Here is a 17,212-nt window from a genome sequence, read left to right on the forward strand (position 1 = left end):
TAAAAATGCACTTTGTAAGACTATAACTAGTTGTAAGTAACACTAGCCTTTTAACAGACATACCGATTTGTCCTTTAGAGGAGTTCAGTTACATCAGAGGCTTTGTCTTGCGCCTTTTGTAGTGCAGCTGCCTACCTTAATAACTGTCAGATGCCACTGGCTGCTTTCCAAAGTGGTCATTGAGCTTGAAGGAACAGGTGTGTACACATGGAAAGAATGATATACATCATTCTGCACAAAAATATGCTCACTGAAGATTGGCGCTTACAAAACGGTTGCCACATGGAGGCTGTTTTAAATGGCTCCCTATAGCAGCTGCTTCTATACAGCAAGCTGTTTGTTTGCATCATCCAGGATACCACATTCTTTTTTCTCCCTAAAGACCTGTGCTGGTGTAGAGAAAATGCCATGGTCCCTGTGGTGAGCTGCTACATACAGTGGTTTGTAGTACAGAGACAGCTTTCTTTGGAATCTATTGAAAATGGTTTCCATGTGCTGACCATCCTGTGAGCACTGGTCTTTGGAAGGCTGCTATCCAGGCAAACACAAATTTTTGTTGCCAGTCCCAGATTACTTGACAGCCCTGTATTCCTTGAAGTAGCCCAGTAGCTATTTGATCACTGTGCAGAGTTTGGCTAGGAGTATGCGTTTTGTTTTCATTAAGATTTCAAACTTCTTGTTAGTATTAATGTGACTTGTGAACATGTTGAAAATATTGGAGGTCACTCAAGCATTTATTGTAGTAATACTCTTCTCATTTAATTAGTTGTAGCAATGGTATTTCTCAATTTTGAAATAATGAAACCTTAATGAACATGAAATGTCTAGATGGGATTACTGATATTTTGCCAGCAGCTCTGTGGAGGCCTGTTGTAGGGTTATTTGTGGGTTGTTTCCCCCTCCAACAAGCCATGCCTCCTGGGTTTAGACCACACGACAAGCTGTGCCTGGGCGAGTAATTAGGGTAATGGTGCCTGGCACGTGCCACCACACACCTGGGATTAAAACAAGCCACCGTGGCTGATTTGAGTGTCTGAACCAGGTTAGTGACTGTCAGAAGATCACCTAGGGAGCTTCATGGCTGGTTGGGGATTTGAATCTGGGTCTCTCCAGTCCTAATCTGACACACAAATCCTTATGCCACAAATGTAGTGGTACTGATTAATTCTAAAAGCTAATTTGTATTTTATTTCTCACTGTCTAGTGAAGAAGAGAAGGAACTGGCACAGACATGATTATACAGAATTTGATGATGGTTCCAAGCCAGTTCAAGCTGGAACACGAGCATTTGTTAAACAGCTACGCACCCGTTCATTCCCAAGGTAAGATAAGTTGCATTAGAAGTTAGAAGTCATATAAAGAGGGAAAAGTCTTTGGTATATCTAACTGCTTCAAACATCAATTCTGCATTCATGCTTTAAACTTTACCACTCCAGAAACCATGGAAATTGAGTGTGGTTTATTTGACCAAGGTATCTGATAATGCTAGAGACAATCATCCTGCAAAAATCCTATTGATGTCAGTAGATCAGAATTGCAGTGGCAGTTTACAACACTATAGTCAGTTAAGGCAAGCCACTGAAAATACCCAGTTTGTGTACATGTACACTACAAATGTTAGGGAGGGTGGAAGCCTTGACTTTCACAGAGAATACAAGATGTTTCTATTGCTTTATTTAACTGCAGCAATTAAACACGCACCCATTGCACTTTTGAATGTGGTGTAACTAAACTCAGGTTCTTTTTAAATTCTGCTGTTGGTTAATTTTTAAATGTTAGTGTTTGTTTTCTTTTCTAGTGCTGATGAAATCATTTTGAAAATGCATGGCAGCCAGTTGACACAAAGATACCTGGAGAAACATGGGTTTGATGTTCCCATTATGATTCCTAAATTAGATGGCTTAGGTCTCAGACTTCCACCCTCTACTTTTTCTGTTCTGGATGTGGAACGATATGTAGGTATGGACTGTACTTCAAGATACACATAATAGGGTAAAAATGGGCTTAGGAGTTAAAATGGCAATTTTTCTGAAAAAAATTAAGACTGTGGTTCTTATAGTTTGAGGTGGGGCTACCTAAGGAGATGCATGCAGTTGCTAATGGAGGTTTAACCTTTTCCAGTCTACTCTGTGAATGTGGTGTGCTGAGTTTAACCTGTCAGCTCGTAGTCAGTGAAACAATCATTTTTGTGTTTGGGTTTTGGGCCCCTGCAGTTAAAACTGAACGTGACGGGAAGGATAAAAATTCACACTTGGAAGTTTAGACACTGTTTTTGTTTGTTTGCAGCACACTGTGATAAGATAAAAATGCATTTAAGCTGAATTTTTGACACATTAGTGCTTCAATTTAAATGTTTGTTTTCAAACTAATCTCATCAGAATTAGTGACACTATTCCAAAAGTAAAAGTTTGATATGTACATTTTTAGTGTCTTCACTGTCTTTGGAGTAGCAGTTCCACACTGGCAATAAAACAGATAAGTTAGTGGGTATGTGAGGGACAACTTTCAGTTTCTGAGGGACAACTTTCAGGTTTCTATGACCACTATAGAATTATGTCAGTGCACTACACATTTTGTTTTAAATGCCTTCTACCATTAAAAAGTAACACAATGACAACGACAACTCATTGGTTTAAAATCCTTTAGAGCACAACCCATTATCGGCTCCTTCGTTTGGTTGTGCAATGTGATGTGCAAACCCAGACTGTGGGGTTGTTTAGGGGATAAACAGCCCAGCAGTTAACCCATGGTTTGTTGTTGGTTTAACCACTGAGTAGTTTAGCCCCTAAACAACCCTGTGGTTTGCACGTCATGCTGCAAACGTACGAAGGAGTCAGTCGTGGGTTGTGCTGTAAAGTGGAAGTGGTGGGCACACTGCACATCCCTGACAATCCATTGGTTTTTAAACTGATAGGTTGTCATTATGTGTGAACAGCCCGAGAATATGAAGTTGGTTCTTGTTTTCAGATAGCTTTAAGTAAGTAGAAGCAGTTAGTTATGTAGAAAGTAACGCCTTGCTAAAATCCCTAAATGTGATTCTCAGTTATGTTTATTGGTTGGTGGTTCCTGTTTACGTAGAGACTTTAAAATGTCTTGCTTTTCCAGGCGGTGATAAAGTGATAGATGTTATTGATGTGGCAAGACAAGCAGACAGTAAAATGAAGCTCCATAATTATGTTAAGTATTTCACAAACTCTGACAGACCAAAAGTATTAAATGTGATCAGCCTTGAATTCTCAGACACAAAGTGAGTATACAGTTTTCATGTGCTTGTTTGGATTTCCTGTAATAACAGGAAGAGGATTACATTAAAGATAAACTATTAAATGTAGCAATATAATTGCTTCGTTTCCTAAAGACTTGCAATAATAAGGAGGAAAGTTGGTCTTGGAGGCTGGCATGTGGCAATTTGCAGATAAATGAAAGTTTAATAGTAACTTGACTATGATACTTGCGTTTCAAGCTTAGCAGGGATTACCCTAATCAAACTTTGTTTGAAAGAGTGAATGAGTTCTATTGATCTTCTTTTGCGTAGAACAAGGACTGGGCTACATATGATCCCTATATAGCAAAGGAAATAAAAATATTTTAAATGATTTCTGTTATAGTAAATGTCTTTTTAAAAATAGTGCGGTTAATTTTTAATACAAATCTGTTAAAACAAAACGTACACTTAGAATCTCTTAATTGAATCCATGACCCACTGTCAAATATATTGCATTAAAGATTTGCTATTGCAGGGAGCGATGGGAAAAAGATTCTACCTTAATCAGGGTTTTTATACATGTGATGCAATAAATAAGATAAATGTTTTTTTTATGGATGCTATATTGGGAGAGTGACAGGAAGTGACAAGTCATCACACACATTGGGATCAACCTCCATGAGAGGCTGTCCTATTTCAGGAGGATAATCTACGGAGTCCACCTTGGTATCCAATCCTGTTATATGCCATTTAACTACTTAAGCTGTACAATTAGCTTAATACTAAAATAATAAATATTTGAACCTACCTACAAACTGAACAACATGAAGACTTATTTCCTATCTCATGGGAAGATATTCTTCTTCCCAATAACTATTTATTTATTTTAATTTTAGGAATTCATATCCTACATTTTGAATAAACCTCAACACAGCCACCAAGTTACATAATAAAATAAAAATAATAAAAATGGTAAAAACAATAACAAATAATATTGCAGCAGTGAGTTGGTGATTAAAAATCCATAAAACAGGAGTCAATCCATTAATTAACCTCCAGCCTTTGCTTCTCGAAAATCTTGAACACAAAGAGACAAAGTTCATATTTTGAAATAAAAGACCATTTATTTTGGGTATATAACCATTAAAACATTTTGACTTACAACCAAATACTAGAAATTGGATTTAAATGAGTTATTTTATTGCCTTTCTATTGTATTTAAATATACTATGATATAGTGTAGCATGTGAGTCCTAGATCTGAGAACATGCTACATTTAATATCATGAACTGAAAGTCTGTCTTTCCTTGGTCTCTTACTGTAGAGCTATTCAGTATAGCTGATGATACAGATCAAAATACTGTTAGGAGAAAAACACTTGTTACATCTCCATGCCTTCACTAAAACTCAGTCACTGTGTTCTTATTTAATCTTGTATGTTTTCTATTTTTAAGGATGTCTGAATTAGTGGAAGTCCCTGATATTGCCAGAAAACTTTCATGGGTGGAAAACTACTGGCCAGATGATTCAGTCTTTCCTAAGCCTTTTGTTCAAAAGTACTGCTTAATGGGAGTTCAAGATAGCTACACAGATTTTCATATTGATTTTGGGGGCACTTCTGTCTGGTATCATGTTCTCTGGGTAAGAAAACATAGCTGACTTCTAAAATGTACAGTGTTCTCATTTAAAAAATATTCTTGAAGGTTATGTTCTGCATATAGAATCATAGAATAGTAGGGTTGGAAGGGGCCTACAAGACCATCGAGTCCAACCGCCTGCTCAATGCAGGAATCCAAGTCAGAGCATCCCCAACAGATGGCTGTCCAGCCTCGTCTTGAATGCCTCCAGTGTGGGAGAGCCCACTACCTCCCTAGGTAATTGGTTCCATTGTCGTATTGCTCTAACAGCGAGGAAGTTTCTCCTGATGTTCAGCCAGAATCTGGCTTCCTGTAACTTGAGCCCATTTTTCCGTGTCCTGCACTCTGGGATGATCGAGAAGAGATCTTGGCCTTCCTCTCTGTGACAACCTTTCAAGTACTTGAAGAGCGCTAACATATCTCCCCTCAGTCTTGTCTTCTCAAGGCTAAACATGCCCAGTTCTTTCAGTCTCTCTTCATAGGGCTTTGTTTCCAGTCCCCTGATCATCTTTATTGCCCTCCTCTGACCCCTCTCCAGCTTGTCTGCATCCTTCTTAACGTGAGGTGCCCAGAAGTGGACACAGTACTGCAGATGAGGCCTAACCAGTGCTGAGTAGAGGGGGACTAGTACTTCCCGGGATTTGGAAGCTATACTTCTATTAATGCAGCCCAAAATAGCATTTGCCTTTTTTGCAGCCACATCACATTGTTGGCTCATATTCAGCTTATGATCTACAACAATTCCAAGATCCTTCTCGCTTGTAGTGTTGTTGAGGCAAGTATCCCCCATCTTGTAACTGTGTTGAAACCATTAGTTCAAGTAAAGGCATGAAGGAAGATTGATCATATTTCTTACCGTTCTGTGACTATTGACCTGATAACTTTAAAAACGCCGCCTGAACACTAGTAAGCCTAATGTTTGGAGAAATTAATAAAAACAGCCTCATCTAATTGTATGTTATTGAGTTATCTGTTTTGCTAGGTCCAAAACAATTACATACCCAATTGGGTGGGAACTCAGAAATTATTTCCCCTCACGGATTCCATCCTGTCATCTCCTACCTCCCCTTAAACTTCTCGTTCCACTGCTTCTCAGTTCTTCCTAAATGGCAGCCCTAAATCAAGATGGTGTTACTGCATTTTATACTTCCATTAAGTTGCAGGGTTGTTTGACATTAGTAGTTATTAAATGGCATTAACGATATACAGCCCCTCATTCAATGTCTTTTATGTATAGGGTGAGAAGATCTTCTACTTGATCAAACCTACTGATGAAAACCTTGCAATTTATGAATCCTGGAGTTCATCTGTCACCCAGAGTGAAGTGTACTTCGGAGATAAAGTTGACAAGTGTTACAAATGTGTTGTGAAGCAAGGACATACCTTATTTGTTCCAACAGGTAAAATGCCTTCCCCAATGAATTACCATTCTCAAATATGCTACATTTGGTGGCTGGCATTCAGAGAACTCTTAATTCAATTTATTCTCAATGGTGCTAATGCATTTAGCAATTTTAGACTAATTCAGGAGAGGGACTTGGGGTTTGAATATTGAATTAATTATAAAAAAGGCAGCAGGTAGGACCAGTAAAGAATTTGAGTGAGAAAATTAGTAAATTATTAGTGAATTATTACCAGCCTGAATATTGTCCATCTTTGTACATTTAAAATTTGAGAAAGAATCCTAGTCTTGATCTTACTAGTTAACATACTGTTTGTATTAATGAGAACAGTAAAATGCTTATAAAGAAAATGGCTCCTGGCTCTATGTGTTACAGTATTATAGTAAATCTTTACTGCAAGAATTAATAGATAACCATTTGTAACTTTTATCTTGCAAGTTAGCAAGATCATTAGCAATACAATGGAGCTTCAATTTGTGTTTCAACTGATTGCCTAGATTTGTGCTTCAGGATTGTTTGTTGGGAGAAAAGCTTGACCAAGCTTGGCTTACAACAATCTTTTAATGGGTTCGGATGATCAGCGAGGGAAATAACACATGTTGGTTGTTTCCTCCACCCATGCCAGTCACGCGACCGGGATTACCCTAATTCCCCATGCTGCATTGTGGGTTGCCATGTTGTCTGAACCTGGTGTGTGGTGCAGGCATAGTGAATTTTCACCCACTCTACAACCCACGGCTTGCAGTAGAGTGGGTGAAGATTCACCCACCAGGTTTGGACGACACAGCAACCCGCAGCATGGCGCAGGTGATTAGGGTAATCCTGGTCACACAACTGGCATGAGTGGGAGAAACAACCGAGGCTGCATTGTTTCCCCTGCTGATCGTCTGAACAACCTCTTTATAATACGTAGGATGAGGTTGCTGAATGATTTGTAGGTCAATGCCACCAGTTTGGTGTGTGCCTGGAAGACTGTCTGAGGTGAATGCAAATCTTAGATTACTGGTAAAATGGTCTGCCTGTTGTGAAGTAAAAAGCTCAGCACAGGGTATGCTACAGTCTAGCTTTGAGGTTATGAGGACATAATGGAGCTCAGGGCTCCACAGATAGAATCCAGAAAAACAGCAATCATCCCTCCATGTCTACTTGTTCTGTTTTGGCCATGTTAAATTACCTGCAATGTATATTTATTGGCTCATAGGTTGAATGTGTCACATAATGATTGCTTGTAAAGCACTAATTCAACATTGTGCAAGAAATTAATCGAGTACAATTAAAAATTACAAATTTCAACTATAGAAGCTAAGGAGGTTTCTGATAAAAAGGGTAAAACACTGATATAATGTTTGCCAAAGGCTTGTCCAGGTGTGTGTATGCATGTACACACGTTCTGAATGTTAAGGGATTTTTGAACCTTTGCAGTAGTGTGTCTAGGTAGATCTGTCCAATCTCATATATACACACACGCATGGAGTGCCAGAGGCCTTTCTCATTTGTTGCTTCCTCCAAGCTGGCCCAGGCCCCTTACCTTGGGGGAAAATAGGAGTGAGTTTGTTTGCAAAAAGGGTTTTGAATGAACAGCGATGTCTGAATTTGGGGCAAGATAATGTGTACGGCTTGCCCTGGCTTGCTTGAGTGGGTCTGGAACTTTCTTCTGGGGAATCAGACTGCTACAGCTAGAGGCAGTTTAATAGGATGCCGATGTCTTTGTCACCCAGTTAGATTAGGGATACCAATACAGTTGTAAAACATTGACGAGCAGTATGTAAATCCTTCAGACCAATTGTCCTATCTTGTATTTTGTTGAAATGCAAAGTGTAGTTCATGTTTTCAGGTATCATGGAGATATTCATGTTTCACTTGTAATTTCAGGCTGGATTCATGCTGTGCTCACTTCTCAGGACTGTATGGCTTTTGGAGGGAACTTTTTGCACAACCTCAATATTGGCATGCAGCTCAGGTTAGTCCTGGAATGTTCGCTTTTGTCTAATTATCTTCTTCCATAAGCTTGAAAATATTTCTTCCATTCAGTTAATATCATAACTTTAAATGGAATAAAATGGTGTGAGGCTGTTATAAAGGGACAACGCTGATATTTGGCTGGGGATGGACTGATTATTGCAAGACTGATCTCCAGATAGAAAGAAATGAATCCACTTGCCCCTGACATTTAACATGATAACAGGAGATTACATAAAAATAAAGTTAAATTTGGTAAGCTCAATTGGGAAAGAGGAAAATAACTTTTTTCTTCAGCATTACTTCAGAGTGAGTTATTGTTCTAAACCTACTCTAATAGTAAAATCTGCTTACATTCTGTCTTTTTAAAGTTGGGCTTATATATTAGTTTTATGAAGTCCAGCTACGTAGCTCTCTGTGCAGCAATTGAGACTGATAAGCCTAGAGCCTGGATAAGGGTATCCCAACTTTGTCAAGTTTGGTCTTACTACACTTGACTATGAATCTTGATGCATCTTGTTTGTTAAGGACTGTGTCAGGGGGCCCTAGCCGGCCTCTTTCAGTCTACTCCAGTAGCCAACTCCAGATACAGACAAAGGATTCTTTTCAAGGCTTTATTCCTTTTACAACTTAATAACTCTATCACCAGTGACTAAGCTATGAACAGCAGAGTAACCTATGCCCCAGGTTAGAAACAGTTGGTCCCCGTTTGAATGAGAATCACTTGCAGACCCTGAACTTATGGGCTAGGGAGGGTCCCTCCCCTTTTCCCTTGGGTCCTCTGGATGCGACCATTGCTTGCGCGCCAAACGGGCGCTACGACTCTTTTCCGTGCCCTCCATAGCTCGTCGCTCTTTGCGTCTGCGTCAAGCATCCAGCAGGCCCTCCTCCCGCACTCTTTCACTCCCAGGACCGCTATCTATCTCTGGAATGCCGGCAGGAGGAATCTCTGCCAGCTGCAGGGCCTGTGAGGGACGAGCGCGCTCCTCCCCCACGGATGGCTGTTCTTCCTCAGAATCAGAACTGCTCTGAGGTTCTATGGGCTCAGTGTCCACCCTGACAGACTGCTTCATTTTTGCTGCATATCATGTAATTTGGGTGAACATATTTAATGGTGATCAGATAAAATAATCCTTCTGAATTGTTTATTTAGGTGTTATGAAATGGAGAAAAGGCTAAAAACCCCAGATCTTTTTAAATTCCCTTTCTTTGAAGCCATCTGTTGGTTTGTGGCCAAAAACTTACTGGAAACGTTGAAAGGTAATTCATTTCATATTTTAAGAAGAACTTGCAGCTAGGCTTTTTATTATCATTTGGGGGAAAACCCATGCCTAATGTGCATCACAGTCAAAGGAGAAGCAAGTTACTTAGAATCTGTAACTGGGAAATGTCAGTGTAGCTACTTTGTTCAGTTTTGATATAATTCAAAAATTGTACAAATTAAAAATGTTTGCAGCAAAAAATGTGCATATGATCCATGAGTAGTAGAGTTCAAAAGATATGACAAGGGAAGAAGGTGTATTAGGCTTTTCTTTGCAGAGTAGGTATATCTTGAAATAGCAGTGATCTGTAACTGTGAAATATAGTTATTTGGAAGTGAAAATAAATACTTGATTCAGGATCACATTAATGCACAGCCCTCTAAAGCAGGGATGTGGAACTGTGGCTTTCCAGATGTTGTTGGACTCCCAACTCCCATCAGCCCCAGCCAGCATGGGTCAGGGATGATGGGGTTAGTGTCCAACATCTGGAGGTCCACAGTTTCCCCACACCTGCTCCCCCAGCCCACCAAGCAGCTTTTTGGTGTCTGGGGAGCATGATTTCCATATGGGGGATGATGTGCAGGGATGACTATCCTCACACTCTGTTGTCTCTGTCACAATTTGGCAGTTGGGGTGGGGGGAGTTTGGCAGCTTGCACACATGTGCTGGTGGCACAGATAGCTTCTAAGGGTTGCAGGTTGCCCACATGTGATTTAAGGTCTCAGCCAGTCTCTCTAACACTGGCTTTTTCCTAAGTAATTGTAAGACACATGTTCAGTAAATGATGCTCAAAGCATCAGGAACTTAGACAAGGTTAGGTCACTGGGAAAAAATAACCAAAGCTGGTAGACTGTTTGACATCTGCATTAAAATCAGTAAACTTAAGACTGACTATTGGATTATCAGTGCCCATCAACAGGAGACTGAATATGAAGGTACAAAGGCTACTTCAGACTCAAAACTGTTCAACTGATATGATACAGAAGACATGCTCTTTGTGTGTGTGTGTGTGTGTGTGTGTGTGCATGTGTGTAAAACATGTCTGACCACACCTGTTCTTCAGAATTGAACCAGGCAGCCAAATCCTCTTTAAATTCAATTTAAAAATCAAATCTGGAAATACCTTCATTCCCAGGTCAACCAGCCCACCAACCCTTTCCAAAGAACTGGACAGGTAATAGGGCCTGTAAAGAGATTGGGAGATAGGCACTCATCCATACTGGTAGTATTACCTAAGCACTATGGAGTAGTAGCCCTATTAGTCTATTGTAGGAAAACAACAAAGAGTCTTGTGGCACCTTAAAGACAAACACATTTATTATGGCATGTGCTTTTTTGGACTACTGTCTAGTTTATCAGATGAAGACTAGTCCACGAAAGCTTATGCCATAATAAATTTGTTCATCTTTTAAGGTGCCACAAGACATATTGGTAGCTCAAATGATAATAGCAAAGTAAAACAGTTCTTCTTTTTGTAAAAAGAATGTCCACCTATGAGAAAGAGATAAAACATGTTTACACTTATGAATGCTGTACAAGGAAAATGCACTTGGCCTTGAATTTCTAGATAATATGGCACAACAGTCTATTCATATATTAATACTATGTTTTTACATAGCACTTTAGAATGCTCAAAGTACTTCATAGTCTTGTATTTCATACACCCCCCCTGTGAGATAAAGTGGTAATTATCCTTCAGCTAGTGGGGGTGAGGCTGGCTTCTTGATTCAAAGCTCAGTAACACAGGTACTGACATAATTTCTTAGTCTTTAAAGTGCCACAAGATTTTGTTCTTGTTTCAGTCACCACACTACATCATCTGTCTCTTTTATTGTAACGGTTAAAACTCCTTTTTAGAAGACCATGGGAAAATACTTTGAAATGTAGTTCAATTATCCATTTGTATAGATTACTAGAAAGGGGGTTATTGAGAGGCCTTATTTATTATCCTCTTTGACATTTTTAAGTTTGAGCGGTAGGGGTGTGTGTGTGTGTGAGAGAGAGAGAGAGAGAGAGAGAGAAAGAAAGAGAGAGAGAATGAGAACACATTGTATGTGGGGAAGGGGGGCAAGTTAAAGAAGACTGTAAGTATAGGAATTAATAACTCTGGGCAGTATCCAAGTTGACATGAGCGCTAAGTAAATTATATTGTGCTAACATAAGAGACATTTAGCGCAACGATGAGGCTTTACAAGTAGCTGACGAAAGAAGGGAAGCGAAAAGCAAGGGAGAAAGGGGAAGATATATCCAACTGAATGCAGAGTTCCAGAGAATTGCAAGGAGAGACAAGAAGGCCTTCTTAAATGAACAATGCAAAGAAATCGAGGAACGCAACAGAATGGGAAAGACTAGAGATCTCTTCAAGAAAATCGGAGATCTCAAGGGAACGTTTTGTGCAAAGATGGGCATGATAATGGACAAAGAAGGCAGGGACCTAACAGAAGCAGATGAGATTAAGAAGAGGTGGAAAGAATACACAGAAGAACTATACAGGAAAGATCTGAATGTCCCTGATAGCCATGATAGTGCGGTCACTGAACTTGAGCCGGACATCCTAGAGAGTGAAGTCAAGTGGGCCTTAGGAAGCATTACTAACAACAAAGCTAGCGGAGATGACAGTATTCCAGCAGAGCTATTTAAAATCCTAAAAGATGATGCTGTTAAAGTGCTGCATTCAATATGCCAACAATTTTGGAACACTCAACAATGGCCGCAAGACTGGAAAAGGTCAGTTTACATTCCAATTCCAAAGAAGGGCAACGCCAAAGAGTGTTCAAACTACCGTACAATTGTGCTCATTTCACATGCCAGCAAGGTGATGCTCAAAATCCTACAAGCTAGGCTTCAGCAGTATGCGAACCGAGAACTACCGGAAGTGCAAGCTGGGTTTTGAAGAGGCAGAGGAACTAGAGATCAAATCGCCAATGTTCGCTGGATCATGGAGAAAGCAAGAGAATTCCAGAAAAATGTCTATTTCTGCTTCATTGACTACGCTAAAGCCTTTGATTGTGTGGATCACAACAAACTGTGGCAAATTCTTAAAGTGATGGGAATACCAGACCACCTTACCTGTCTCCTGAGAAACCTGTACGAGGGTCAAGAAGCAACACTAAGAACCAGACATGGAACAACCGATTGGTTCAAAATTGGGAAAGGAGTACGACAAGGCTGCATATTGTCACCCTGCTTATTTAACTTATATGCAGAGTACATCATGAGAAACGCCGGGTTGGATGAATCAGAGGTCGGAATTAAGATTGCTGGGAGAATTATCAACAACCTCCGATATGCAGACGATACCACCCTAATGGCAGAAAGCGAAGAGGATCTAAAGAGCCTCTTGTTGAGGGTGAAAGAGGAGAGTGCAAAAGCTGGTTTGAAACTCAACATTAAAAAAACGAAGATCATGGCATCTGGCCCCATCACTTCCTGGCATATAGAAGGGGAAGAAATGGAAGCAGTGACAGATTTTACTTTCCTGGGCTCCAAGATCACCGCAGATGGTGACTGTAGCCATGAAATTAAAAGATGCTTGCTCCTTGGGAGGAAAACTATGGCAAACCTAGACAGCACAGTAAGAAGCAGAGACATCACCTTGCCGATAAAGGTCCGTCTAATCAAAGCTATGGTTTTCCCAGTAGTAATGTATGGCTGTGAGAGCTGGACTATAAGGAAGTCTGAGCGCCGAAGAATTGATGCTTTCAAACTGTGGTGCTGGAGAAGACTCTTACGAGTCCCCTGGACTGCAAGGAGGTCAAATCAGTCAATCCTAAAGGAAATCAACCCTGAGTGCTCATTGGAAGGACAGATACTGAAGCTGAAGCTCCAATATTTTGGCCACCTAAGGCGAAGCGAAAACTCTCTGGAAAAGACCCTGATGCTGGGAAAGACTGAAGGCCAAAGGAGAAGGGGACGGCAGAGGATGAGATGGCTAGATAGTATCACCGATGCAATGAATATGAACTTGAGCACACTCCGGGAGAGAGCACAGGACAGGAAGGCCTGGCGTGCTATGGTCCATGGGGTCACGAAGAGTCGGACACGACTGAACGACTGAACAACAACAACAATAGTGTTAGCGAGTGCAGCAGGTGTTCCGGGGAATCCTGTTGCATCAGCTAATGCTATTGGCATTGTGCTACAGATCCCTAAAGCTAATGCAGTGTAATTTATGCTAGCACTTGTGTTGACTTGGTTATTGCCCTATATATTGGCTATTAATTAATATAGGTTGAAAATTTAGAAGGAAGTATCTATCTCTTAAGGCATAACATTTGGGAATAGCCTCTGAAATAACTGAGGGAGGAAGAAGGATCGTAGAGTCAGAATCGTAGGATACCTTATGGCTTTTGTTTTAATCTCTAGTTAAAGTTACTTTAACACAAGTTTCAGCATTCCCCAAAGATGCTTGGAATTTGTTTTAAGTGCTATGTTTAAAGTATTTCAATATTATCTCCATATTGCAGGTGGGTGAGAGAGAATAGCTAAGAAAAAGGGTGGGGAAACTTTCAGGATTGCCCCCCTCCATAAAAAAAACCCCAGTCCAGCAGTCCGAATGATGTCAGGGAGTTTGGACCCACCCCCTCCACTGATATCATCTGTCCCCAGCCATTTTACCTTTCTCTCCTGTAACTTTATTAAGAATGATGCATATTTTTGTAAATTATAAACACTTGCTTTTAAAAAGAGGCCCTGTTCTTTGTATTGATGCAGAAAACGTACATTTTACCATTCATTATTTTGAATGCTTGGGTCATATTTGACAGGTTTAGAGGTTTAGAGAGAAATCAGTTGATAAATCCTTGTTGATGTTGATATTTATCTGATATGCATTTTTTCTTCTAGAGCTGAGAGAAGATGGATTTCAGCCCCAAACCTTCTTAGTACAAGGAGTAAAAGCTTTACTTACTGCTTTAAAGTTATGGATGAAAAAAGATGTAAGTTCAAATGTATCATCAGAATTTTTAGTGAACTTATGCTTTATCTTTAAAGGAGAGCCTTATAAATGCAATGCCTTTTTGTAAATTTTCTGTATATATTATTTTGATTAATATTTAGGGGAATTTAGCTGATTTTTGTATTTTGCTTACAGCTTGTAACAGAACATGCTTTTGAAATTCCGGACAATATTAGGCCTGGGCAGCTCATTAAAGAACTCTCTAAGGTGATTCGTTCTGTAGAGGTAAGAAGAAAACTGTGATAGTAAACATGTTTGGCAATGTGATATGATCATAGAATATTCTAAGTATAGTCTACCCTATCTTAAAATTCAGAATTCAAGGATTGAAGTTTTATGAGAAATTTATAAAGTAAGATTGGAGTAAGTGATTATTTGAATCAAATGGAAATTACTTTGATTTGGAGTATAAAATTCTCTTTCACTTATTGCACACAATCTCACAAGGTACTGTTGTAATAGACATAGTACAGGAAGAGGATAAAATAATCCAAGTCAAACTCTTTGGCTTCTTATACTGCTACACCATTATTTGAAAGTGGAGATTTGGTATAACTGCATTGAACTGTCAAATGGGCTGCTTTAAATAAGTTTCTCTTATATAAAGGAGGAGAACAGCAAACCAGTTAAAACTCAGGGAATAAGTGTGTGCCAAGTTTCACGGTCATCAAATGAATCGGCTTCCGCTCATCACTCCAGACGAAAAGCGAGGAAGTTGCGAGACCATGCCATCAAAGCTCCTTCTAATTTGGACATCCTGGAGCTCCACACAAAAGAAGTTCTCAAAAGACTAGAGATGTCCCCATGGGAAGAGGCAAGTATTACATATTAGAATAAAGTAAGGCACAAACAAAACATGTAAATATACAAACCAGATGCCACACTAAACATGGAAAGTTCTTGGTTTTTTAAATAAATGCTGTGGTAGAAAGTATTATGATACATCATCAGTGGTTAATTTTCAACTAGTAAATTGTGCTCATACTGATAGACCTAAGTCCAAAATAATTCAGAAAAAATGTAGATGGAATGGAATGAAATTTAGGATATGGAAACTAGCGAGCCAGACTAGACATTATGCTAAACTTCTATCTCCATCTCTGTAACCTCTTGATGTCACAATGTTTTCCCCACTACTGCTCCATGTCATGGGTTACCACTGATGTGGTGAGAAAAAAATGAAACTTCGTGATGTTTAAACTCAAGAATATTTGCGTTGATATGTTTTTAAAATTCAGCTGTAAAAGTTACTGTGGCAGTCTTGTGACTTAAAATAACACTCGGAGGAAATCACATCCAGCAATACTTCCCAAGATGGATAGTTGAGACATGCTGATAGTGAATATGTGTACTAAGCCCTAAGAATCCAGAGAACGAAAGAGGAATCCAGTGTGGTGGAGGAGGAAAGTGTTGTAGTAAGTGTATATGTGTATGTCAGATAATTGTACACATGAAACTCACGTCTCTGGGCCATAGAAGCTATTAATAATATAATATTTCTTCCTTTGCTTGCTGTCAATGTTATCAGTATGGCTTGGCAGCACACCAACACTGATGTGGATTATGCTGAGAAGTCGCTTATTAAAGTACTATTAAATAAAGGTGAACTCTCTCTTTTGTCTCTTGCTTTAGGACACAGCAAATTATAAATTAAATGGAAGGTTTAACAAGCCTCTTCAGCCATCTTCCACTGTTCCTGAATGGAGAATGAAGGACAATGATTTACGGCTTTTGCTGTCAAATGGAAGAATAATTAGGTATAAAATACATCAGCCTGTGTCATGCTACATGTCTTTTGCTTTAGGCAATTTTGCAAATCTTGTCCACTTTGTATTTTATTGACATATCTGGGCTGAGAAAGGAATATAACAGAATACAGCTGTAAGCAAACTCAGGAAGATAAATACTTTGGGGAACAAAGGGAGACTTATTGCGTGGTGGTAAGTTGTAGGGCAGCTTCAGGTTTGAGGGGATCCAGGGCAATGCGCCCTTTGGGCCCCCTCCTCTGCAGTGGGCCCCAGAAGAGAGCAGCTGCACTCCAAGCAGTATCATCCAGCTGGGTCTAGTTACCGTATTCACTTCCCATGATGCCTCAGAAGAACATTAGGTCAGGGTATTGTGGGAAATTAAAATGGAGATTAAACCCAGCTATCTGGTGCTGCTTGTAGTGTTGGACCAGGAAAAAAAAAAGCAGAGCCCAGGGCAGGCATCGGTGGTGGGTCCTGCCAGAAAATGCCATTTGCTGACACCAATCAGCAAACAACTTGAGTTGTTTTAAACTGATGGAAAAAGATTTAAACCCTTATGTTAAAGAGAAAAAGAACCAACAATTGGCAGTCTTTTGAAAATTCTTAAGCAAAAATGCAATATGACCAAATTCAGGAGGATCATGACTGAATTAATATTTAATAAAATGAACCGCTTGTAGCATTTGCTTGTTAGACAGCAGTTAGAATTTTTACTGTCATTGTTCTAAGAAGGTATTTAAAAGCAGTGAAAATTGGTTATGACTTCAAAAAAGATAGGGAAGAAAGATGGAGAAAAGCCTCAATGGATACCCTTTATAACAGATTATTTTGTGACAGAGATGAGAGGCATCCCTTTAGAGATCCAAGTCTTTACACCGCAGACAGTGAAGATGATGACAGGACAGAGTCAGAGAAGGAAAGAACTGTTAAGACAGAAGATCAGAACTCCCAGGAAGCAGATGGCAATGCAGATACACAGAAACCACTGAACAGTAAGTTTATTTCCCTTGAACTAGGTAATCCAGAGCTATTGTACATATC

At 39.6% G+C, this 17,212-nt stretch overlaps 1 protein-coding gene across 6 annotated transcripts in view; it reads left to right on the forward strand.

Annotated features, from left to right (window-relative positions):
- The window catches only part of KDM7A (lysine demethylase 7A), a 67,951-nt gene that overhangs the window by 35,332 nt on the left and 15,407 nt on the right, over positions 1-17,212 (forward strand). For 4 of the 6 annotated variants that reach the window (XM_084809536.1, XM_084809539.1, XM_084809535.1 and 1 more), the window contains exons 3-14: positions 1,205-1,322; positions 1,799-1,959; positions 3,106-3,247; positions 4,660-4,846; positions 6,080-6,242; positions 8,118-8,205; positions 9,358-9,464; positions 14,312-14,403; positions 14,559-14,648; positions 15,031-15,237; positions 16,056-16,180; positions 16,994-17,163. In XM_084809536.1, the coding sequence (XP_084665662.1) occupies positions 1,205-1,322; positions 1,799-1,959; positions 3,106-3,247; positions 4,660-4,846; positions 6,080-6,242; positions 8,118-8,205; positions 9,358-9,464; positions 14,312-14,403; positions 14,559-14,648; positions 15,031-15,237; positions 16,056-16,180; positions 16,994-17,163 (1,650 nt within the window). The remainder of the gene's footprint in view (positions 1-1,204; positions 1,323-1,798; positions 1,960-3,105; positions 3,248-4,659; positions 4,847-6,079; positions 6,243-8,117; positions 8,206-9,357; positions 9,465-14,311; positions 14,404-14,558; positions 14,649-15,030; positions 15,238-16,055; positions 16,181-16,993; positions 17,164-17,212) is intronic. The other 2 variants (XM_084809537.1, XM_084809534.1) reach the window with 1 other exon arrangement.

This window comes from Heloderma suspectum, chromosome 7 (genome assembly GCF_057233095.1).
Source record: "Heloderma suspectum isolate Gila_16-S chromosome 7, 16-S_ref, whole genome shotgun sequence".
Lineage (NCBI taxonomy): Eukaryota > Metazoa > Chordata > Lepidosauria > Squamata > Helodermatidae > Heloderma > Heloderma suspectum.